At 52.6% G+C, this 24466-nt stretch overlaps 1 protein-coding gene across 1 annotated transcript in view; it reads right to left on the reverse strand.

Annotated features, from left to right (window-relative positions):
• Positions 1-24466, reverse strand: part of GPC1 (glypican 1) — a 299494-nt gene that overhangs the window by 5212 nt on the left and 269816 nt on the right. Inside the window, exons 4-8 of the mRNA XM_064165388.1 lie at positions 8420-8585; positions 5764-5894; positions 3751-3870; positions 2132-2265; positions 493-668 (exon numbers count right to left, since the gene is read on the reverse strand). Coding sequence (XP_064021458.1) covers positions 493-668; positions 2132-2265; positions 3751-3870; positions 5764-5894; positions 8420-8585 — 727 coding nt within the window. The remainder of the gene's footprint in view (positions 1-492; positions 669-2131; positions 2266-3750; positions 3871-5763; positions 5895-8419; positions 8586-24466) is intronic.

Raw genomic sequence — 24466 nt, forward strand, 5'->3', positions numbered from 1 at the left:
ACCTCTGGAGCAGATCAGAGAATCAAACAGGTTGGAAGAGACCTCCAAGCTCAGCCAGTCCAACCTAGCACCCAGCCCTGGCCAATCAACCAGCCCATGGCACTAAGTGCCCCACAGGCTTCTCTTGAACACCTCCAGGGACAGTGACTTCACCACCTCCCTGGGCAGCCCATTCCAGTGCCAATCACTCTCTGTGAGAGATGAGAGCAGTGGCCTCATCAGCAGAGCCGGGCTGGGGCTGGACAGAGCACCACCCATGGTGCTGCTTACCCAAGGGAAGACACTGAGAGTAACACAGCCTCCGGCCACCCTGAAGCAAATTGGCTGCACTTAGACCCTCTGCAGCCCAAAGGCAGCAGCTGGGTCACCACAACCCCTCTGTGCCATCATGGCCCAACTGCAAGGCCTGCACAGAGGCCCAGGCAGGCTGCCAGGACTGCCTGCCCAGACCCCCTCTCCTGCTGTGTTCCTCTCTAGTTCTGCTAAACTCACTTGCGTCTTGGAAGTCCACATCATTCCCGATGTTGGCGTTGCCCAGGCGGTTTGTCATGATCTTCAGCTGCATGATTTGTTGGCGAATGGTCATATCTGGCTTGGTGATGTCCACCTCCACCTCTGGGTTGTTAATCTGATTAGCTAAGCCATCCCCCATCACTTCAGGCAGGTAACTGTGAAGGAAGGTGACAGGTTTAGGTGTGTCCCTCTTGCTAAACACACTTTCCCCCACTACAGACACCAGTGGTGATCCAGCCTCTTTGAATCGCAGAGCTGCTGCCATCAGTGGTGTTGGCTTGTCAAACAGCCTCCATGTGCTGGTGTTTGCTATGAGGCGAACAGCTCTATGGATAGCCAAGCCATGCTGCCATGGCCAGACCCCATCATAGAATCATAGAATTAAGCAGGTTGGAAGAGACCTCCAAGATCATCCAGCAAAACCTCTCACCCAGCGCTATCCAATCAACCAGGCCATGGCACTAAGTGCCCCATCCAGGCTTTGCTTGGACACCTCCAGTGACAGTGACTCCACCACCTCCCTGGGCAGCCCATTCCAATGCCAATCACTCTCTCTGCCAAAAACTTCCTCCTAATATCCAGCCTAGACCTCCCCTGGCACAGCTTGAGACTGTGTCCCCTTGTTCTGTTGCTGGTTGCCTGGCAGAAGAGCCCAACCCCACCTGGCTACAGCCTCCCTTCAGGGAGTTGTAGACAGCAATGACGTCATCCCTTGAGCCTCCTCTTCTCCAGCTCCCTCTGGCTCTCCTCACAGGGCTGTGCTCCAGAGTCTGGGGCTCACTCTGAGGCCAACTCAGCTTACTGGACATGAGTAATGACTTTGCAACATTACTGACCCAGCATGAGGAGGAGTGTCCCACAGCAAAGGCTGCACATGGGGTTGAGGGGCTGCTCTCAGGCTGGTACCACGGAGCCACAGTGAGCCACTCCACCATGGAGAAACTCTGTTCATGTAGGAGACTGAGGAGCACCTCCATCCCTGACCTGGTTAAACCCTCTGGGGACTGACACCCTGGGATGAATGAATGCTCCCAGCCTGGTACAACCAGAGAGGCCCACAGGGAAGCATCAGTTAACTGGGAGCAGTCAAGCAGCAAACAAGGCTGTACTGTTCCCTTCAGCAGCCCCCTGGTGCATCTGCTCCTGCAGAGACATTGTACTGCTGGCAACAATGTCTAACAGCAAGGAACTGAAGGTGCCGGCTCCAGGCTGGCAGAGATCAGCCCTGCAGGTGCATGAAGAAGAATGGAGAAAGGTGCATGCCCAGCAGCTGCCCATTGCCTCTCAGTGCCTTTCTTTCACCCATCAGCCAGGGGTGGGAGGTGTTTCTGCAGCTGTTGTCACCTGGGTGCCTCCTTTCAGGCATTAGTACAGACCCACACAGTTATTTACTGGCATTTCAGTGCTTAAGCTTCCAACTCACAGTGAAATGACAACAGGCTTGGCACTCCCAGGTACCAGTTTCTTAGGAAACAGAGCACTTCTGTAGAGAGGGACTGACCTTTGGCTCAGGATGAACAAGTGGGGCTGGCTGAGATGATCTGTAAGTGCCTTTTATCAAACTCTCCTTCTCTTGCCCTAGAATGGTGCTCTCCTGGCACTCTGACTCTCTCCTTACCTGCCCTTGGTCATTCCATTCCAACACTTGTCGTCGGCCGCTGAGCTGGCCATGACTTTTTTGCTGCACAGGTTGCCTGGCAGAGTGACCCAGTACGTCTTGAGAGCTGTCAGGTTCCCTTTGGCATCTAAAACCTGGAAACAAAGAGGATCAGAGAATCATAGAATCAGCCAGGTTGGAAGAGACCTCCAAGATCATCCATCCCAACCTAGCACCCAGCCCTGTCCAGTCAACCAGACCATGGCACTAAGTGCCTCAGCCAGGCTTGAATTCAACACCTCCGAGCTCAGCAACTCCACCACCTCCCTGGGCAGCCCATTCCAATGCCAATCACTCTCTCTGACAACAACTTCCTCCGAACATCCAGCCTAGACCTCCCCTGGCACAGCTTAAGACTGCGTCCCCTTGTTCTGTTGCTGACTGCCTGGCAGAAGAGCCCAACCCCACCTGGCTACAGTCACCCTGCAGGGAGTTGTAGACAGCAATGAGCTCTGCCCTGAGCCTCCTCTTCTGCAGGCTGCACACCCCCAGCTCCCTCAGCCTCTCCTCACAGGGCTGTGCTCCAGGCCCCTCCCCAGCCTTGCTGCCCTTCTCTGGACACCTTCCAGCACCTCAACATCTCTCCTGAATTGAGGAGCCCAGAACTGGACACAGCACTCAAGGTGTGGCCTGAGCAGTGCTGAGTACAGGGGAAGAAGAACCTCCCTTGTCCTGCTGGCCACACCGTTCCTGAGCCAGGCCAGGATGCCATTGGCTCTCCTGCCCACCTGGGCACACTGCTGCCTCATCTTCAGCTACTCTCTACCAGCACCCCCAGGTCCCTCTCTGCCTGGCTGCTCTCAGCCACTCTGTCCCCAGCCTGTAGTTCTGCTTGGGGTTGTTGTGGCCAATGTGTAGAACCCTGCACTTGGCCTTGTTCAATCTCATGTCAGTGCTCAGGGCCAGGAGAGGTCTGGTGTGCCCCAGGGCTGTGGAAAAGACAAGGATTTTGTCTAATGGCTTTTGCTGCTGTATCATCACAAAGCTTGTTTTTATGCAGACAGGGATGTGTCATCAACCTTCCCCTAAAGCCTACCCACCCAAGCACCCAAGGCTTGGATACATGCTAAGGACAGTTCTGGTGCCATAAGAGGAACCAGGAGAAGATCATCCTCTGGGCCATGAGGGCAATGTTGAGAAGCAGCCTTGGTGGGAGCCAGCAGGGCTGGGCCAGGCAGGTGCCAGCAAGTGAGAAGACTGAAATGTGGGACTGCCACAGACATGGAGGATCTAAAATCTCCATGGAGGACCTCTGGCCACAGTATCCAGGCTGGACCATCTGAGGCTGAATGACACCAATGGTGAGGAGCCTTTTCAGCTAAGTTTGACTCCAAATCTCTGGGAAATTGGTTATTGGAAACCTAGATCCCAACCCTGAGCTAAGGCAAGAGCAGGTCTGCTTAGGTTGCACCAGGACTTGCTGATCTGCTCTTCAGACTTGCCAGTAAGGGTGATTCGGCAGCCTGAGGTGTGGTCTGACCTCACTTGCAGAACCCAGAGCTGAGCTGGCCAGGCTCCCAGTGCACCAGCACACCTGCCTTGGCACACTGGTGGGGATGGACCTTTAGGGGCAAACTCACCAGCATCTCCAGTGCTTGTGCAGAGGATTTCGCTTCCAATGGGACCTTCCCCCGCCTTCTCTTGTCCTCACTGCTGGAGCCTTTTGTGCTGATTTTGGGGTTTCCACAGCCTTGGAAAACCTGAAAAATAACCCAAAATTCCATACTTTGCCCCCCTCTTTTCTTCCTTTCCTTTTTTCTTTAGGTGTGTTTATCTTTCCTGCCTGCAAGATCTGTAGATTCTGCTGTGGTTTCTGGTGAGGTTACCCTTATGCCAGCATGTGTTTGCAGCACACTGTCACTGCTTTTGGCTACCATGATCAAGCTAAATGTTTGTCACTAACACAAAATTAAGCACAGTTATTTTGGGTGAGTCACCAATGCTGATATAAAATTATTTCTGCTGATTTTATCTGTTCCCATTATGACTTAAAAAAATCTGGGAAGAGCAAGGTGGGAGTTGCTCACACTCATTACACAAGTGGTGTGGGGGCTTCAAGACTGCAGAGCTTCATTGATTTGGACAACAGACCCAGGTGGGAGTACCCCAATGACTTTTGCAATGGGCACCCACACTCACCAAATGAATGTCCTCTCCAACCAGAGGCGTGCAAAGACAGTAGATGTGGTACAGTCTGCTAAGTTGGATGGTTCAGGGACAAATCACAGTATCACAGTATCACAGTATCACCAAGGTTGGAAGAGACCTCACAGATCATCAAGTCCAACCCTTTACCACAGAGCTCAAGGCCAGACCATGGCACCAAGTGCCACGTCCAGTCCTGCCTTGAACAGCTCCAGGGACGGCGACTCCACCACCTCCCCGGGCAGCCCATTCCAGTGTCCAATGACTCTCTCAGGGAAGAACTTTCTCCTCACCTCCAGCCTAAATCTCCCCTGGCACAGCCTGAGGCTGTGTCCTCTCGTTCTGGTGCTGGCCACCTGAGAGAAGAGAGCAACCTCCTCCTGGCCACAACCACCCCTCAGGTAGTTGTAGACAGCAATAAGGTCTCCCCTGAGCCTCCTCTTCTCCAGGCTAACCAATCCCAGCTCCCTCAGCCTCTCCTCGTAGGGCTGTGCTCAAGGCCTCTCCCCAGCCTCGTCACCCTTCTCTGGACACGCTCAAGCATCTCAATGTCCCTCCTAAACTGGGGGGCCCAGAACTGAACACAGTACTCAAGGTGTGGTCTAACCAGTGCAGAGTACAGGGGCAAAATGACCTCCCTGCTCCTGCTGACCACACCATTCCTGATGCAGGCCAGGATGCCACTGGCTCTCTTGGCCACCTGGGCACACTGCTGGCTCATGTTCAGATCCAGTTAAGATCTGCCTTGCCTCTTTCTTCTACATCTCTAACTGTGGGATAGTTGCAGGACCTGGGGAACATCTGGGCAAAAAGCATAAGCCCAAGAAGGCTGTCTTCCCTCCCAAAGCTTCTCTTACCTGCAGCTACAGAGGTAATTGTGGTTAAGAGGATAAATACACCAAAAATGGAAGACCAGAAGAAGACAGCTTCATGCTACTTCTTGGAAGACAGGTGAGCAACAGGAGAGCCTGTTTTGTACTCTCCAGATGGGCTGCCAGATTGCCACTCTGTCCCACAGATGCAAGCTGATAGCCCAGTGTTTCCACTGCAGAACATCACCCCAAGGCAGCTGAGAGCAGCTGCCTTCTGTCACTAGGGATGCTGCACTTGCTGTACCTGCCTCGGCTCAGCCAAAATGCTTCAGGACTCTTTGGACACAGAGGCACCTGACAGCACATGGCACCATGCCTCCCACAGTCACTGCACATGCAGTCCCACCTCGTGTGTCTGTACCTAAATGAGCCTGGATGGATGTGGCAGGGAGGAACATTTGGGAACACTTGAGAAGGCTTTTGCCTGTGTGGGATGGGTGATTTCCTGTCATTAAAATAGTGAGCATTTAATCCCTTCCATCCCCTTTAGTTCAGCTGATCGTGAGCACAAAAGCCATCTGGTCCTGGCAGTCACACACAGTGTGTCCTCTGCCAGGGCCAGGCACATGTTCTTACCTTGGCTGTGATTGAATCTTTGTTTTCTTGCAAGTTGGAAATAGCTTCAGCAATCCTCATGTGAATGGTTCCTATCACAGTGTCTACATTGTAGGGTCCATCGATCCGATCAGCCACCACGGCCAGGGAATCTAATGACACAAGACAGAGACACCTCCCATCAGGCTCTCTGCAAGCAGGCCAGAGATCATGCTTGTGATCTGGTTGGGACACAGCTCTCCATTTTCACTGCTGCCCAAGTGCATGCTCCTTTTCTTTTGGCACGGGACAGCTGCCCCTTCCCAGCACGCCGGTGAAGCCACTCTCAGTGGCGAAGGAGCAGAGGTCATCTCCTGCAAATGCCAAGTGCAACCTGCGTTCACACCGAGTGATCAGCATTTCCCAGGGTGCTACAGGAAGGACAAAAGGAAAACTGGTGCAGGAGTAGGAAGTGATGCACAGCAGTACTGGGCCCTAGCCCTCCTAACTCATTGCATGTCTTCAACAGAGCACTGCAGCCGCTGAAAGCGAGACAGCTGGGGTCAATGAAGTGCCAAAGGTGCTATATGTGGGCAGTAGCTTCTGTAGCAGTGAAGCAGTGAGAACAAGAGTAATTCTGCTCTCCATCACCTCTGGGAGGACAACCATGACCACTAGGGAAGTATCAAGCTGCAAAGGCAGAGAAGCAGATGCAAATGCCTGCAGCGAAACAGGTAGACAGGACAGGGGATGCCTTTCTTTCAGCTGCTCCTGTGATGGAAAGCTCTGAGGTCCAAGTGCTCCTGCCTAGCATGGAAGCCTCTTTCTGGATGGCTTGTTTGGGACCGTGCTTGGTTAATTGAAAGTTACCATCATTTACCTGCCTCCAGACCTCATTTTCAACACTCCAGTTGGGCTTGAAGCAAGGCCAGCCTATGTGCTTAGAGGACTTGGGGCACTGGGGAATGCCACTGCAGAGGAAAACTGACATCCTTGGTGTCCAGTCAGATTTAGACGGGATTTTGGGGCAGGGCCAGAACTAGGTCTGGATATCTAAAATGAGATCTCAGTTGTAATTCTGAAATTCACTCCTGTGTTCCCTCAGCTTCCTACCACTTGTGCTTCAGTAGCTGAGGGCATGAGCTGGAGAAGGGTGAAAAGTGGAGGATGCCAGTGGACCACTACCTCTGACTCTACATCTTGCTCCAGCGCTTGCTCCAGTTGTGACCTCTAACACTAAAATGTACAGTTTGAAACAAGCTCCAATTTCCTCCTAGCCACCACCCCGTGACAGTGTCTCCTGGGGAAGAAGAAAACAGAACACTTGTAAAATGCATCTTGAATTGCCTCCCTGTCAATCAAGGAGGTCACTGACCTTTCAGGGGCTCGCTTTGGTCAGAAAGGCCAAAGCACCATCTGAGTCCTGGTGTAAGGGGGACTTCCCTTGGAGAAGGGAATATTCCTCCCCCTATTTTGCAGCATCCTCCCAAGTGGCTCTCATGGGGAGCTCTTCCAGTGAGCTGTGGTAGGCTGCCGCTGGGTTCGTTAGCCTCCAGAGCGAGGCGGGCAGCTGGCAGCACACCTCACTGAGCAAGGGCACTGCCTCTCTGCACAGCGGTTCCAGATTTACCCTGCAGTGTCCCTTGAGAGGCAGATGACACTCCTTGAACTTCTGAGGGAGTTCTGTTGTTAACAACACCACACATGGAGCCTGTCGGGCTGCAGCTGGCTAGAGAGCTGGCACTCTCGCTTGGCCAGGTGGCAGATGCCAAGGCAAAGGAAAAGGCCAAGCCTGAAGCTCATCTCCTCTGGTGCCTGCCTTTTGTAAGCCCAGGCAAACATCAAGGCTTTGCCCAGCTCAGACAAAAGGGCATTTATTACATCCTAATGGAGTGTCCTGACTATGGAAGGAGGACCTACGACTCCCGTTCTTTAGCACTGTGCCAGGCTGTATAAACAGCCAGCTACGTAAAGGCTGACCCAATGCTCACTGTATTCTCTTGAGAAGAAAGAGAGAGACCCAAGCCCCCACCCTGATAAATATTTAAGCAGTTATCTGATGTGAAACAGCTGCAATAGGACAGCTTGGAAATGGACACTACACTCTGGCAGCCAGTGCACCTATCTACTCGTCAGGAAAGCCCTTACTTATCTTGCATCTCGGGTTACTCCAGGACTAAATGCACAAGCTGAGAGAGAAAGAGGAGTGCTGAGTGATGCTCTGTGGGCACAAGGAGGAGTGAGAGTGCAACAACCTACCTGATGGACTGCAGGTGGGGAGAGGACATGCACTGTGACACAAACACACCGTCTTCTAAACAAAGACCCTCGCCAGCCTTAAACCATGTCCATCAGCTTCACTCAGCAGAAGCTCATGTGTAAACCAGGAGCTGAGTGACACCTGAGCTCTTCTTAAAAGTGCTGCCTGGGTCTGATCAGGCAATGCAGAATTTCCTGCAGAAATGCCTTTTTGAAGCTCTCCAGCCTCTGCTGCAGAAAAGACCAGAGCACACCTCCACAGTGAAAGGAGTGCCCTTTCTAATGGCATCCAAGTCAGGAAACGCCCTACAACAGCTTCTAGGTGTCAGGTCACAGACAGTGAAACTAATGTAAGCGAGCCTCCAACAGCCCTTTCTTCAGCCCCAAAGAGTGCCTCAGGACGCTCTGCAGGTGCTGCAGCAGCAGAAGGCCAGCTTACCCATCAAGTACTTCCACTCTGTGTTCAGGTCTGCTTGGTTGGCCAGGCAGCCCTTCACCACGTTCAGGCAGTAGTTGTTGCATGGCTTCACGCTGGACATGCCCCGGCAGTGCGGGCAGTACATCAGCTTCATGATGGCACGAGTGCACTCGTGGCTGAGAGATACCTGTGGGAGACAGACTGGAATCAGGCACACAGGCTGGTCAAGAGACATGTGGGGGAACTGCCCCCTTACCTGGCACGAGGGAGCTTGGTGTCATCTGAAAGGCAGCACGGCTCCTGGTGGCTGCCTGGCCCTAGGAATCATGCTACTCTCTCATTGCCTCTCCTTCCCCTCACCCTTGCTCAGGTGTCCCTTCCATCAGAGGGACAGGACGTCCGAGGCAGCTGCCAGTTCCTCAGGCTGTGCTTGAGCCCAGGGTTCTTGGAAAAACCTGTATGTGTGCACCATGGCCCTTCCAGACAGGTTTGGTGGCTACAAGGACAGCCTGAGAGGACCATCAGCTGTAACCAGGAGCCCAACAGACGATGCATGTGTGCCTCTCGAGCTGCTGCAGTCAGTGCCACCACTGTGCCCCTTCTGCAGGAGGAGTTGGTTGTCCCTGCCTGGTGGGTGCCGGTGTCCTGCCTCAGACTGCATCTCTGGCTTCCCTGGCAGACACACGGTGGGGGACTGACCGTGGAAAGTTCTAACTGGCATCTTTGGAAAGGAGAATGCCTTTGGGGGAGTACTCAAACAATTCCAAAACCACAGGCAATAGAGAGCATGAGGCACGGGAAGTGGCTGCCTCTGAAAGCACTTCAGCAGCCACAGGCAGGCAGACAAGTGGCTCACAGGCACTGCACTGCAGCTGATGCTTTGCAGAAGTCACTCTGGAGGTGGTTTTGCCATCGTTAATTAAACCACCTTGGTTTCATAAGTACAGAGCCAGTGCAGGTGCAGACCCCACCGAGCAGGGTGGCAGTCCATGACCATCAGCCATGGGACAGTGTCCCTTTCCAACTGCCATGTGCAAAGGGCTGTCACTGTTAGCTGAGGGGTGAATAACAACCTGGCAGACCCTGCAGACATGCTGGCAGAGCTCGGTGTTCCTCTGTCTTCTTGCTAAGCTCTCTCCTTCTTTGTGGTCCTTTCCATCTTTGCTCAGATTCATTTGCAACTCCCTGATTGTTCCTTTTAAACCATTCACAGAACCAAACAGAAGTGCCTGTGTGCAAGTCTCCCTTGGTACCAGGTACCTGGTACTCACAAGAAGCCCAAAGGGGGAAAAGTGATGGCAGGGGCAATCTTGACAGGCAGCCTCCATTTGCAGCTGCAGTGCTGAGAACTGCCCCAACATCTTTACTACTTGTGAAAAATACTTTGAACGTGGCTTCTTCTAGGGGACTCCAGGAAGATTCAGTTCTAAAGTGCCCCTAGAAGAACATGATGATGCAAATCCCACTATCAGAGGCCAGAGGAGAAAATCCCTAAGCTCTCCTCCTCCCGAAACTGCCTGCACAGCAGCAACTCCATTGCAGTCAGCCTTGGCAAAGAGATGCTGGATGGTGCTGGGGCTTCATCATGAAGGAATGCATTAAAATAACCCCGTGAGCACCTTCTTCAGGAACAGCCATAAACTTCCAGGTCTCAGAGAGACCTCAAACGGTGACTGCGTCCCTGCCTCAGCAGCCAGCTGAGCAACTCTGAGATGGCCGAAGGTGCTGAGCCTTGCAGGGAACGCCACCACCACGCCAAGGCTTCGCTCTGCTTCCTTGGTGATCTCTATCTGCATGCTGGGACGAGTCCCCCTGCCAAGAAGCGGCTCCCGGCTGCTGTGCTGCGCTGCTGCCAGGAGATGGAGGCTTTGTCCCGCTGCACTGCACGGGTGCCACAGTTTCGTCCCTGGGAGACACCGTCAAAGGCATCACCGCCTCCTGCCGGGGTGATCCCGGAGGGGATGCGAGATAGCAGAGGGCCAGGCCAACAAAAGAACACTTTATTTTGCATCTCAGGTTTCAATAACCACGACTGAGCAGCGGAGCGGCTGAAAAAACAGTCGGTAGGAGCGCACGGAGCACTAACACAGGCTGCAGCTGAAGACCTGCGGTCTACAACTACCTGAGGGGTGGCTGTGGCCAGGAGGAGGTTGCTCTCTTCTCTCAGGTGGCCAGCACCAGAACAAGAGGACACAGCCTCAGGCTGCACCAGGGGAGATTTAGGCTGGAGGTGAGGAGAAAGTTCTTCCCTGAGAGAGTCATTGGACACTGGAATGGGCTGCCCGGGGAGGTGGTGGAGTCGCCGTCCCTGGAGCTGTTCAAGGCAGGATTGGACGTGGCACTTGGTGCCATGGTCTGGCCTTGAGCTCTGTGGTAAAGGGTTGGACTTGATGATCTGTGAGGTCTCTTCCAACCCTGATGATACTGTGATACCTTCTTAACCTCGCACAGAGACCAGGAGATGCAGCTTGGGAAGGAGCTGTGACCTTTACCTCCCTAGGCAGAGCATTCACAAACAGGAGCCACACGGTAAAGCACCAACCAGCACCTGTAAGCTGCACGGGCAGTCAGGTCACGAATGCAATTTTACCTCTCTCTTTTACCAGCTGGCCTCACCCTACTCAAAGCAGCTTACCCAGCACACAACCCGGCGCAGCACAGAGCAGGCTGTGCCCCCCAGGAGCTGCGGCACAAATGGGCCATGCAGCTGGGCCCTGGGACTTGCTACAGCACTGATGAGAACTGGGGAGCAGCTGGGTGGTTTGCCTGCACCCAAATACACCTGCGGTGCTTGCACTGCAGAGTGCACACTCTTGTGGAGTCCAGGGAGCTGAAGTGCTGTGGCTGGAGAGTGCCAGGAAGCCCCCCCGGGGCGGTGTGGGCCAGCCATCCGCTGGCAGAGAGAAAACAAAGCTATCTGGTACCCTGCCAGAGACGTGGGGGGACACTGGGAGAGGTGAGTGACAGATCTTGGCTCAGAAAGGCATCTGCAACACACTTAGCTTTAGGAGATGGTGCAAAGCCAGCTGGAGCTCCCCAGGTGAGCCCAGTGAGCCCACGCCTAGGGGCTGTTGTCACAAGCTGTGTGCACGCCACAGGAGTTTCTGCTCGCAGAACTTGCCCTGCTCTCTGCTCATTTTGTGATTGCCTTCTGCCAGCAAAAGAGGACCTTTATGGCCTGAGTACAACACTCCCTTGTCTGCCAGAGAGCGTCCGTGCAGGGCCACCTGTGCCCTGCCAGCACCCAGAGCTGCAGAAAGGCAGAGGCAGGACAGCCCTGTTTCTTGGTGCCCACCTACTCCATCTGGCCTCCGGCATGACTGGTGAGCACGGGCAGCTGCCAAGGCTTCCTGTGATGCAGACAGCTGCCTGCCGTCCTGCAACCCACCTCCCTCCAGCCTCTCCATGGCTGTCAGCCAGGCAAAACTGCCTGGCCCCAGCTACACTGCCTGTGTCTATGCCAGTGCCCACAGAGCAGCCACCTCCTGCCCATGCAGCTCTTGTGGGCTGCTGTCACCTGCCTTGGGGCAGCGGGTGCAGGCAGAGGACCAGGTGATAACAGTGCCCAAGGCTCAGGCTCAGCTCCTGAGGACTTGAGACAAGAAAAAAAGCTGCTCTTGCACCTCAGCAGGGATCATTTCTGGATGTCAGAGAGGAGCTGTGTGTATACTGCCAGCCTGTCGCTCTTGCAAGGTGACTTCGTCTCCCGAAGGGCACTGTCCCAGGTCAGGCAGCACCCCCTCATTCCTGCTCCTCTGCCCCAGAATCTCTCCTCTGAAGACAAGCAGGTGATTCATCCACCACCAGTTGTTGCTCTGCTGACTCTGGCAGGTGCCAAGTGTCAACTTAATCTCTTGGCAGAAAGGATAAGTATTAACTTTCACAGGTGGCAGAGGACAAGCTCCACTCCCTTTCCCCAAAGAACAAGCAGCCTCTCCTGCAGTGCTTCTTTTTCACAGGCAGGCTGCAGGGGTGAACCAAGAACAGAGGGATGAGAGGGCACAAAGAGGAATTTCATGTTTTCTTCATGATTTGCTTGGCCAGAGTTCAGTTCCTCATTGTTTCATCCACACGGGGCAAAGAAGGGGGAGAGCTTGGGCCTTCAAGAGCCTCTCACACCCCTGATCCTGCACCATCCCTTGGGGGACTTGCAGCACGTTAAGGAGCCCTTCAAACACCTCTCAGCATCTGTGGATTAGTTTGCTGAAGTGTCAGTTTTTTTCATGTATGCAGTATCCACACAGGGGAACTGCAGCCCCAGATAGAACGGGCTGAGATTCCCCTCTCTGTACAGATACAGCAGCACAACGAGCAGAGCACTGCAGCTGTCTTGCCTGCTCCAGCAGAGGCACTGGGGAGAAGAGCTGCTCAGGCTTGAGTAGTGGCACCATGTGTCCTCTGTGGTAGCTCATTCCAGATAAACACCCCCACAGTTAGAGTGAAGCACTTCTTCCAGGCTGACAAAGTCAAGACTGACCTCCATCTTCACACTGAGACATCTTCACTTCAACCTTCAGCCTTTAAAAGAAGCCAGAATGCTGTGACCTTCCTCCTCTGCCCAACAGCTAAGGGACACCAGCTAAGCTCCCATGGAGAGCCCCTCTGGCATTCCAGCACCAGTCTGCAGTAACTGATTGATCGATAAGCAACATCCTCTATTCACCACAGCTGGCCTGAAAGCAAAAGCACACCAACTCCTGCAGATGGAGTGGAAGCTAACATAATATCTTCATCCCTAAATGATCTGGCACAGCATGAAGACAGGACATGACAACGACTGATTTCTCCAAGTACCATCAACCTGGCCCAGCCTGTGCATGGTTCTCCTTTAAGCAGACATGGTTCTTCTTGAACTTCGGTGGCATCTATCATCTTTTCTTAGTTCAGTGACTTAGAAACTGCATTAAGAAGTCAAGAGAACATGCACACTACATTGGAGAAGCCATTGCCCGAGGATCTGGGGGAAAACTATTAGTGAGAGCTATGGCTTGGAGCCAGGGCACACCTCATTCACTTGTCAGAGGTATAAATAAACACTCAAACCAAAATGAAGTCCAGCTTAAAAACACACTGCTCCTACATCATTGCTCAGTTCAAATCCACATGCCCTGTTCTGATTCCAGTGACACCAGTGGGTACAGTCCCTTTAGAGGGTAAGCCCAGTGATGAAGTGATAAGGAAAAAAAAATGTTATCTTTGAAGATATGCCCAAAATAGGGGACAAATTGCTATTGAGCAATAAATCACCTTAATTAAAACTACTTTACAGCTGGGGATACAGTAGCTGATTTGAGTAGCAATGAGGTAATGCAACAGGAACAGGTGGCTGCCTCATAAAAAGCCCCATTCCACCATAAGTGCTGACATTTCAAGGAGGTTATTGTCATCAGGTATTATCCCATGGCTGTGGCTTGCAGCAGGAGATGAGCTCTGTGCTTTTCCATGGCTACTTTCCAAAGCCTGATGTGCCCAAGCTTTGCTGGTGGAGCCACCCGACCAGATGTGGGTTGCTGGAGGCAAGCGCTTTGCCGGAGCAGAAGATCTTTGCAGACTTGCTTTTATCATGCCTCAGGCAGAGCTGGAGGAGGCTTTCAGGTCTGCACAGCTCATGGCACAGTCACTCGGTGGGACTGCTGGGATGGGGCTCACGGTGCCACCATTTGGCACTGGTGTTTTGTACAGAGTGGGCACATGTGGAGATAATATGACAGTGAATGGAGAATATTTAGGTCTCAGCATTCGCAGTGCCATTGAGTTTACCTCATTTTTCCTCCTCCTGAGCAATGTTTAAATCAATTACAGTGAAATTAATGACTTTAGCAAGCTGAGAAGATGGGCTGGGGGATTAGTTGCCAGCTGAGTTTCTTGCCACTCCCCAGCCAATTTAGAAAACATTCCTATTTTATTAATATGCTTTCCAGAAACACAGGAGGCTCAGGCATAGCAAGCAGTCACCTACTCTGTCTCCCTGCAATGAGACACATTTGAGGCGAGCTCAATTATCCTGCTTAGTACCTAAAAAGGTAACTTCAGAACAGTCATAAACTTTCTGAAGCAAAGACACAGGGAGGTGAAACTACTTGCAGAAGGGGAAAGCACTCAGCTGAAACAGGCAAGATGCTCCTCCACAGACACTCAAGGGGCTGAAGGCACCCAAGTGCAGACAGTTCTTGGGCTAAGCAGGGTTTAGTGTCTGTAGGACACAGCAGCAGGGTGGCACTCTTGTCAAAATGGGACAGGATTTCCAGAGCACAGGAAGGAGTGCCGGGGGAAGTGTAGGCTGGATGTTAGGAGGAAGTTCTTCACAGGGAGAGTGATTGGCATTGGAATGGGCTGCCTAGGGAGGTGGTGGAGTCATCATCCCTGGAGGTGTTCAAGAAAAGACTGGATGAGGCACCTAGTGCCATGGTCTAGTTGACTGGCTAGGGCTGGGTGCTAGGTTGGGCTGGGTGAGCTTGGAGGTCTCTTCCAACCTGCTTGATTCTATGACTCTAAGGAGCCCTTTCCATCCAAGTGCAGACAGTTCTTGGGATAAGCAGGGTTTAGTGTCTGTAGGACACAGCAGCAGGGCAGCACTCTTGTCAAAATGGGATAGGATTTCCAGAGCACAGGAAGGAGCCTTTGTGTCACAGTATCACCACCAAGGTTGGAAGAGACCTCACAGATCATCAAGTCCAACCCTTCACCACAGAGCTCAAGGCCAGACCATGGCACCAAGTGCCACGTCCAATCCTGCCTTGAACAGCTCCAGGGACGGCGACTCCACCACCTCCCCGGGCAGCCCATTCCAGTGTCCAATGACTCTCTCAGGGAAGAACTTTCTCCTCACCTCAAGCCTAAATCTCCCCTGGCACAGCCTGAGGCTGTGTCCTCTTGTTCTGGTGCTGGCCACCTGAGAGAAGAGAGCAACCTCCTCCTGGCCACAACCACCCCTCAGGTAGTTGTAGACAGCAATAAGGTCTCCCCTGAGCCTCCTCTTCTCCAGGCTAACCAATCCCAGCTCCCTCAGCCTCTCCTCATAGGGCTGTGCTCAAGGCCTCTCTGTCCTTCCTCTCTGTCTTTAAAGAGCAAATAAGATTTGAGATCTGCATGTTCAGCCCAGGTTACCACTCTGCATAGCCACAGCTCACAGATAACAAAAGCACGTTTTGTAGAGCCATGGCACATTTCTCCCTGAGTCCCACTCCCATCCTTTCCCTCACAAAAGCACCTACCCAGGTTCTATGTTGATTTTCCAAACAACATTCCCTGGTTGGTAGACTTCTTTTCAGCACAAGCTTTGGAGCAAATCACAAGGGATGCAAAAGAGGAGTGCAGTTCCTCCTGGCCTGACCCTGGACCTCTCTGAATTGACAGCAGTGTGAGGTCTTTCACTCATCTGAACTGAGAGTGCATGAGACAAGTTACACATCACAACAGAGAGGTGCAAAGATGAGATGTGTTTTCTGCTGCTGCTGTAATGCCTACTGCTTGGAAAACATTTGAGAGCCTCCAAAACACCCCGAGAAATACCTGGGTAGAGAAAGGATCATGAAGTTATGATACAAGTCTTAGATGTTACTGAGTTTTCTTTTAGCTAAAAGCTGCTACAACCTCCTCATTTTCCCAGCCAATTCTGGAGCCCTCAACATTAAGAAAGACATGGAACTGTTGGAGCCAGCTGAGAGGAGGGCCACGAAGATGCTCAGAGGGCTGCAGCAGCTCTGCTATGAAGACAGGCTATAAGACAGTATCACAGTATCACAGTATCATCAGGGTTGGAAGAGACCTCACAGATCATCAAGTCCAACCCTTTACCACAGAGCTCAAGGCTAGACCATGGCTCAAGGCTAGACTTGGGGCTTTGCAGCCTGGAGAGCAGAAGACTTCGAGGATATCTTGAAGTGGCCTTCCAGTATCTGAAGGGGTTTACAGTAAGGCTGGGGAGGGACTATTGACAAGGTCTTGTAATGACAGGATGGGTTTAAACTGGCAGAGGGGAGATTCAAACTAGATGTTAGGAAAGGGTTGTTTGCAGTGAGTGTGGTGAGACACTGGCACAGGTTGCCCAGGGAGGTTGTGGTGCACAGAATCACAGAATGTGATTGAAGATCACAACCTCCCTGGAGCTGTTCAAGGCCAGATTGGATGTGGCCTTGAGCAACCTGTTCTAGGGGGAGGTGTCCCTGCCTATGGCAGGAGGTTGGAACTGGATGATCCTTGAGGTCCCTTCCAACCTAAACCATTCTATGATTCTATGAAGTGTGGGATGCAGAGAGGAAGGCTGGGGAACAGCCCCTAAAGAGGCACCAGTGCTGGGCCAAGCTCCATACATCCCACCCAGCAGTTACAGGGTCTTTTTGATGGAGCTATGATCCTCCCTCCCAGCTTCCTGAGTGCTGGAGAAAGGCTGAGCTTCAGGAAGCCAGAGGCAGCTGGAGCAGCAGTTTAAGGGTGGCAGTAGGAAGCTGTTGGCACAGCAGGACAGTGTGCAGCCAGGCTGTGCTGCTGGCTCTCAGCATGGCATGCCTGGCTCTGGCCAGCTGTGAGGCATGAGCCTGGGTCCCAGCAGGGCTGCTCCTGCACCCAGCTCCTTTGGCACTCAGAACCTGCAGCTAAGCTACAGATGCTGCTTTTGAAGTGCTGGCTTCAAACAAGGAAATAAGAAAAAAAAAGAAAGGGAAAAAAACCCAAGAAACACTCCCCCCAACCCCAAATCCTGTCTGCTTTTGAAGATCAGCTTAAAAGCAAATGAGAACCTGCAGCCTCGATGCAATGAGATGGGACTGCTTGGCCTTCAGGGGCTTTTAAGTACATCTGAAAGGCATTTAACACCAATAAAAGAAGCTGAGCTCTTGCTGGTATTTCTCCTAACCCCCCCCTTTCCCCCTGCACATTCACCCCCAGGCTGCTGTGAGCCATCTGTGCCTTGCTTCCCAGGGGAAGCAGGGTTAGAAAGAGGGGAGAGATTTGGGGATGAAGAAGGAGGCCTGGGTGAAAAATACAGGCTGCTGGATGTGCCATCACCCCCCCTGGCTTGCCAGGGCATGCAGGAAGGGCTGCTCATGGAGAGGGAAGGCTGAGGCAATTCCTAGCATTGTTGGTGGAGGTGTTCTGTGTGCACTGGCCCCTCTAAGACACTTGCCCTGGGGAGTATGAGGGTGGCCTGTGGGGAGCTCTCTGTGGTGTCAGCGTTCACTAAGGAGGACTGCATTCCTGATGTGGGGCTGCTCTTCTGGTCTCTTCCTGGCTCTAGCCTCTGAGGAGCAGTGCAGGTCTGAGGTGAGCATGGGGAAAGTGTTGCACTTGGCTGTGGTTTTGCAGCGATGTGGGGATGTCAGGCAGCTTAGGTTTCCAACTGATGCTTTAAAGCCAGTAGAAGGCAGGCAGCTTTCTAGAGGCAGGTGTGTGTGCTGGGTAGCTAGAGGAGGAAAGCACCTGTAGCTGGAGATGTCCCCAGGTTTATGGGCTGTGCTGGGTTCGGGCAGACTGGAGCAGTCTGAAATAAGGAGAGCAGGAAGGGTAATGTTAGGTCATTCTGATAAGGGAGCGCAGCTGCACGGAAAATAGCCTTGAGAAGGCTGGCAGAGAAGCTGCAAAGTTAGCTGCTAGCTGCAAAGTTAGCTGTAGTTAGCTGTGCAAGGGGGACTAGGGGGGCTGGCCAGTCACTCTGCTATGTAACCTATCAGAACGATACACCTTGTATTAGCCACTATATAAGCATCACTCTTAGCTGAATAAAGCTTGTGCTAGTTTGAGCCTAGCTAGAATGTTTTGGTGAGAAGAACTAGATTATAGGCTGTGGAAGGAAAACAAGGCTGATGTCTACCTCAGTCATTGGCTTGCTGAGATGAATAAGAATGAAAACATAGATAAGGCACTTGCTTCTACTTCTGCTGGGGAACTGGCTGAGCTGCATCTCTCTCTAGCCTCTTTGACTAATCCACTTTGCTTCCTAACCCCTTGGCTGAGCCTCCATTCTTCCCTGGGACTGGGGTAAGGTTCAGAGGGGTAGGGGGAAGGTGCAGGGGTGGTTGGGAGCCCCTGCTGGGGACTCAGGTTTCTGGGAGGGGAGTTGTGTTTCTGTATTACCTTTACCTTGTCTATTTCTGTCCATAACTGTACATACTGTAACTATCTGCTTGTGTATTGTGCCAGCTGTAAATACAAGCTTCATTCAATTGCCAGAGCTGGCTGAGTCTAGTCTGGGTGATTTTCAAAGTGTGGGGGGGTGAGGGGCACCCAAACCATCACAGACTTAGGCATCACATTGATGTAAGACTGGTGGTCCCAGCCCCTGCACGGATTTGAGGAAGCCCTGGCAGGGCTGAGCACAGCTATGCCGGCAGCTGCGGCCGAGGCTTTCCTAACACCTTTGCCTGCCTCCTCCCGCGTATTTTAAAGGTAGGTGATAGAAGTACAGGAAGTTTTTCCTGCCAGCTGTGAAAAACCCATTCTGGGGTAGTGTTTTTGAGAATGGAGGGCAGTTCTTCAATTCATGGGCCAGCCCAACACTGCTGGGAAAGGCAGGTGGCTGTTCAGAGCCTTTCCAGTTACCCCCCGCGCCTCTTTGGGACTGCACGGTTGGGATGAAGTTGTCTGGATGAAGAACAGCAGCTACAAAACCAGGCCAAACAGGGCAACAGGTTCTGGCAGAGGAGCACTGCTGAGCTGCCCAGAGAACAGGCCCAGAAAGGCAGTCTTGTCCTCTTGGCCAGCACCAGGAGGACAGCTTTGTGTCTGCCAGGGAGCTGGCTGGCTCTGTGACTGGGGCGATCTGCAACGTGGCAGTTTCACCTTGGGAAGTGCTTCATTTTTACAATCCCTCCATGGAAGGACTCAAACACGAAAAAAAAGCAGGGCTGTGCTGTTCTCTGCATCTCCACATGTGCAAGCTGGGAATCAGGGCCACGGCTGCCCCACGAACAGAGCTGTCCATGCCCCATTTCCTAGGATCTCTGCCAGTTTGAGCCTAGCTGGCATATTTTAGTGAGAGGAATCAGATGATGGGTTGTGAAAAGGAAACAATGGTGATGGCTGCTGCACTCACAGGCTTGCTGAGATGGATAAGAACAAGATAACATAGATAATGGAGTTGCTCTTGAGCTCTGTCTGCATGCACTTCTTTCCCTAACCTGCTGTCTAACCAATCCTTCTGCTTTCTAACCCCCCTGGCCGACTCTCCAAACTCACCTTGAACGTAAGGCAAAGTCTGGGACAAGGTAAAGGGGTGGAGAGGTGGTGGAACAGAATCATAGAATCAAGCAGGTTGGAAGAGACCTCCAGGCTCAGCCAGTCCAACCTAGCACCCAGCCCTGGCCAATCAACCAGACCATGGCACTAAGTGCCTCAGCCAGGCTTTGCTTGAACACCTCCAAGGACAGTGACTCCACCACCTCCCTGGGCAGCCCATTCCAATGCCAATCACTCTCTCTGACAACAACTTCCTCCTCACATCCAGCCTAGACCTCCCCTGGCATAGCTTGAGACTCTGTCCCCTTGTTCTGTTGCTGGTTGCCTGGCAGCAGAACCCAACCCCACCTGGCTACAGCCTCCCTTCAGGTAGCTGTAGACAGCAATGAGCTCTGCCCTGAGCCTCCTCTTCTGCAGGCTGCACACCCCCAGCTCCCTCAGCCTCTCCTCACAGGGCTGTGCTCCAGGCCCCTCCCCAGCCTTGCTGCCCTTCTCTGGACACCTTCCAGCACCTCAACATCTCTCTTGAATTGAGGGGCCCAGAACTGGACACAGCACTCTAGCTGTGGCCTGAGCAGTGCTGAGCACAGGGATAGAAGAACCTCCCTTGTCCTGCTGGCCACACTGCTCCTGAGCCAGCCCAGGATGCCATTGGCTCTGGTTTCTGGGAGGGCTGTTGTGTTTCTGTATTATTTTTAACCTGTATATTCCTGCCTACAGCTGTATAGATTGTAACTATCTGCCTGTATATTGTGCTAAGCTGTAAATACAAAGCTTCATTCAATTTCCAGCTCAGCTGAGTCTAGTCTGGGTGATTTTCTTAAGTGTGGGGTGTTGGGGAACACCCAAACCATCACAGAATCAGAGAATGTTTTGGGTCAGAAGCGACCTTTAAAGGTTATTTAGTCCCAACTGCATTTCCCTGGTAAAAGGAACGGGAGCTGCAAGTGCTCCCAGCCCTCTTCTGGTGCTGGGCAGGCAGCACAGGGAGCAGACCCTGCTCTCTGCACCACATGGCCAGCAGCTGCCCTGTGCATGTTTGTGCCAGCCCTGATGTAATTAGCACCTTGACGTGTGTTCAACGAACCAAGCCTTCCAATCTTGCCGGGTAAAACACTCAAAGAAACAGCTGCCAGGCTGACAGAAATATGATTCTTTCGAAGCCTAATGAGTTGTATAATCACTTCAGTCATTATTTTGCATCTTCCTTCCACAAATGCAGAGTCATGAGTCCTTGGAGCACAGTGAGTTTAAGCCTCGCCGAGCTCATCGCTCAGGATACATCAAGTGTGTTTCCAAACCCTCATCAGTGGTGGGAAGGTGAGGGTGGTGCAGGCACAGGATACCAACTGTGCTGGGGTCTGTTTGCAGTGGAAGGACACAGATGACCCTGCCATTCAGTGACCCCTTGCCTTCACCTCACTGATTTTAGCTCAGGGTGAGAGACACGGGGCATGGAGGCTGATGCTCAATCTGTGCCCTTCGCGCTCCAGCAACCCAGAGCTGCTGCAAAGCCTGAGGCCAGGCAGACAGCCTGGGTCCATCCCTGCCAACCCAGCAGCCAAATGGCTATTTTTGAGATTCTCACCCCCCCACCCCCCAAAACAAAACCCCAACAACCTCAAATCCAGTAACAACAACAACAAGCAACCGCAACCCAAAACCCCCGCAGAACCAAAACCAAGTCCCCCCCCAAAAAAAACCACAACAAACCCAAACCCAATAACACCAAACAACCCCAACTCAAAACCCCCTCAAAATAAAAACCAAGTCCCCCCCCAAAAAAACCCAAACCCAATAAGAACAACAAACAACCCCAACCCAAACCCCCCCAAAACCAAATCCAAACTCCCATCCCCCCCCAAAAACCCCAACAAACTCAAATCCAATAACAACAACAAACTCCAACCCAACCCCCCCAAAACCAAAACCAAGTCCCCCCCCAAAAAAACCCCCAACAAACCCAAACCCAATAACAACAACAAACAACCCCAACCCAAAACCCCCTCAAAACCAAAACCACGTCCCCCCCCAAAAAAACCCAAACTCACTAACAACAAACGACCCCAACCCAAAACCCCCTCAAAATCAAAACCAAACTCCCATCCTCCCCCAAAAACCCCAACAAACCCAAACCCAATAACAACAACAAACCCCAACCCAAAACCCCCTCAAAACCAAATCCTCCTGAAACCCAGCAACAACAACAACCCCCAACTCAAAACCTCCTCAAAATCAAAACCAAGCCCCAAACCCCCAGAAAAACCACTCAAAAAACACAATAACAACAAACCTCAACCTAAACCCCCCTCAAAACCAAAACCAAGCCCCCACCCCCCCAAATCCCCAACAAATCCAAACCCAGTAACAACAAACCCTAACCCAAAACCCCCTCAAAACCAAACCCAAGCCCTCACCCCCCCCAAATCCCCAACAAATCCAAACCCAGTAACAACAAACCCTAACCCAAAACCCCCTCAAAACCAAACCTAAGCCCTCACCCCCATAAAAACCCCAACAAACCCAAACCCAATAACAACTGCAACCCAAACCCCCTCAAAACCAAAACCAAGCCCCCGCCCCCCCAAATCCCCAAGAAACCCAAACCCAATAACAACAACAAACCCTAACCCAAAACCCCTTCAAAACCAAACCCAAGCCCTCACCCCCATAAAAAACCCAACAAACCCAAACCCAATAACAACTGCAACCCAAACCCCCTCAAAACCCAAACCAAGCCCCCACCCCCCTAAATCCCCAAGAAACCCAAACCCAATAACAACTGCAACCCAAACCCCCTCAAAACCAAAACCAAGCCCCCACCCTCCTAAATCCCCAAGAAACCCAAACCCAACAACAACTGCAACCCAAACCCCCTCAAAACCAAAACCAAGCCCCCACCCTCCTAAATCCCCAAGAAACCCAAACCCAATAACAACTGCAACCCAAACCCCCTCAAAACCCAAACCAAGCCCCTATCCTCAAAAAAAAACCCAACAAACCCAAACCCATTAACAACAACAACAACAAACCCCAACCCAAAACCCCCTCAAACCAAGCCCCCACCCCTCAAAAAACCCCAACAAAGCCAAACAAAGCCTCAACACCCCTAACAGAACCCCCACAAGGAGATGCCAGGAGCTGCAGAATGATCATAGTATCACAGTCTCACAGTATCATCAGGGCTGGAAGAGACCTCACAGATCATCAAGTCCAACCCTTTACCACAGAGCTCAAGGCCAGACCATGGCACCAAGTGCCACGTCCAGTCCTGCCTTGAACAGCTCCAGGGACGGCGACTCCACCACCTCCCCAGGCAGCCCATTCCAGTGTCCAATGACTCTCTCAGGGAAGAACTTTCTCCTCACCTCCAGCCTAAATCTCCCCTGGTGCAGCCTGAGGCTGTGTCCTCTTGTTCTGGTGCTGGCCACCTGAGAGAAGAGAGCAACCTCCCCCTGGCCACAACCTCCCCTCGGGTAGTTGTAGACAGCAATAAGGTCACCCCTGAGCCTCCTCTTCTCTTGCCCCAGCAAGCAAGCATAAGCACACCGAAGGCTAGGGAGGGTACTCCAGCCAAAGCGGGACAGCGAAGGAGGGGGCAGAGTTGTGCCCACCTCCCTCCACAGCCAGCAGTTAGGGCTCTGCCAGAGGGCAGTGACAGTGGCTCCAGAAGGCACTACAGCCTGCGAGGGACGCCAGGACTTGAGGGCAGAACCCACAGCTAACTGTGCCTTCAGACTCCTGACAAGTGCCCAGCTGCCTTCAGACACTGAAGTGAGGAAGAATCATATGGGCAGGCAGGCTGCTCTCAGGCTCCACTCCCTCTGAGGGACAATACTGCAAGCCATCACCTGCCTATTCAACAGACTCCCTGCTCTGTTCATCCGACAGTGATTTCCAGCTGCTACAATTTTCAACCCTTCCCAAACGAGATTCAATTGACTTTTAACCACCAGGTAAATATGGGAGACATATATCTGCCTGCCTGCATTATTTCTATCATATCCAGAGTATCTATGGGGTTTTATCCCTGAAGGGTTCTGATTGAAACATAATGGATAGAAGTGCTGGAAAGTAATATGTGAAACAGCTGGGGATGTGCTCAAGACTGCATGCTCCCCATCCAGCTCCCTTTGAATCTGTCCAAACAAATTCCAACCTCACTGCAAAGCTCTCCCCTAGTTCTACCTCCAGTGCTGCTGGAAAAGAGGATTGGGCTGAGGGGTGCTGGAAATGAGGACTGGGCTGAGGGGTGCTGGAAAAGAGGATTGGGCCAAGGGGTGCTCGAAATGAGAATAGGGCTGAGGGGTGCTGGTAGACCACACCTTGAGTCCTGTGTTCAGTTCTGAGCCCCCCAGTTCAGGAGGGACATTGAGATGCTGGAGCGTGTCCAGAGAAGGGCGACGAGGCTGGGGAGAGGCCTTGAGCACAGCCCTACCAGGAGAGGCTGAGGGAGCTGGGATTGGTTAGCCTGGAGAAGAGGAGGCTCAGGGCAGACCTTATTGCTGTCTGCAACTACCTGAGGGGTGGTTGTGGCCAGGAGGAGGTTGCTCTCTTCTCTCAGGTGGCCAGCACCAGAACAAGAGGACACAGCCTCAGGCTGTGCCAGGGGAGATTTAGGCTGGAGGTGAGGAGAAAGTTCTTCCCTGAGAGAGTCATTGGACACTGGAATGGGCTGCCCGGGGAGGTGGTGGAGTCGCCGTCCCTGGGGCTGTTCAAGGCAGGACTGGACGTGGCACTTGGTGCCATGGTCTGGCCTTGAGCTCTGTGGTAAAGGGTTGGACTTGATGATCTGTGAGGTCTCTTCCAACCTTGGTGATACTGTGAGACTATGATACTGTGAAATGAGGATTGGGCTGAGGGGTGCTGGAAAAGAGGATTGGGATGAGGGGTGTG

This window comes from Pogoniulus pusillus, chromosome 26 (genome assembly GCF_015220805.1).
Source record: "Pogoniulus pusillus isolate bPogPus1 chromosome 26, bPogPus1.pri, whole genome shotgun sequence".
Taxonomy (NCBI): domain Eukaryota; kingdom Metazoa; phylum Chordata; class Aves; order Piciformes; family Lybiidae; genus Pogoniulus; species Pogoniulus pusillus.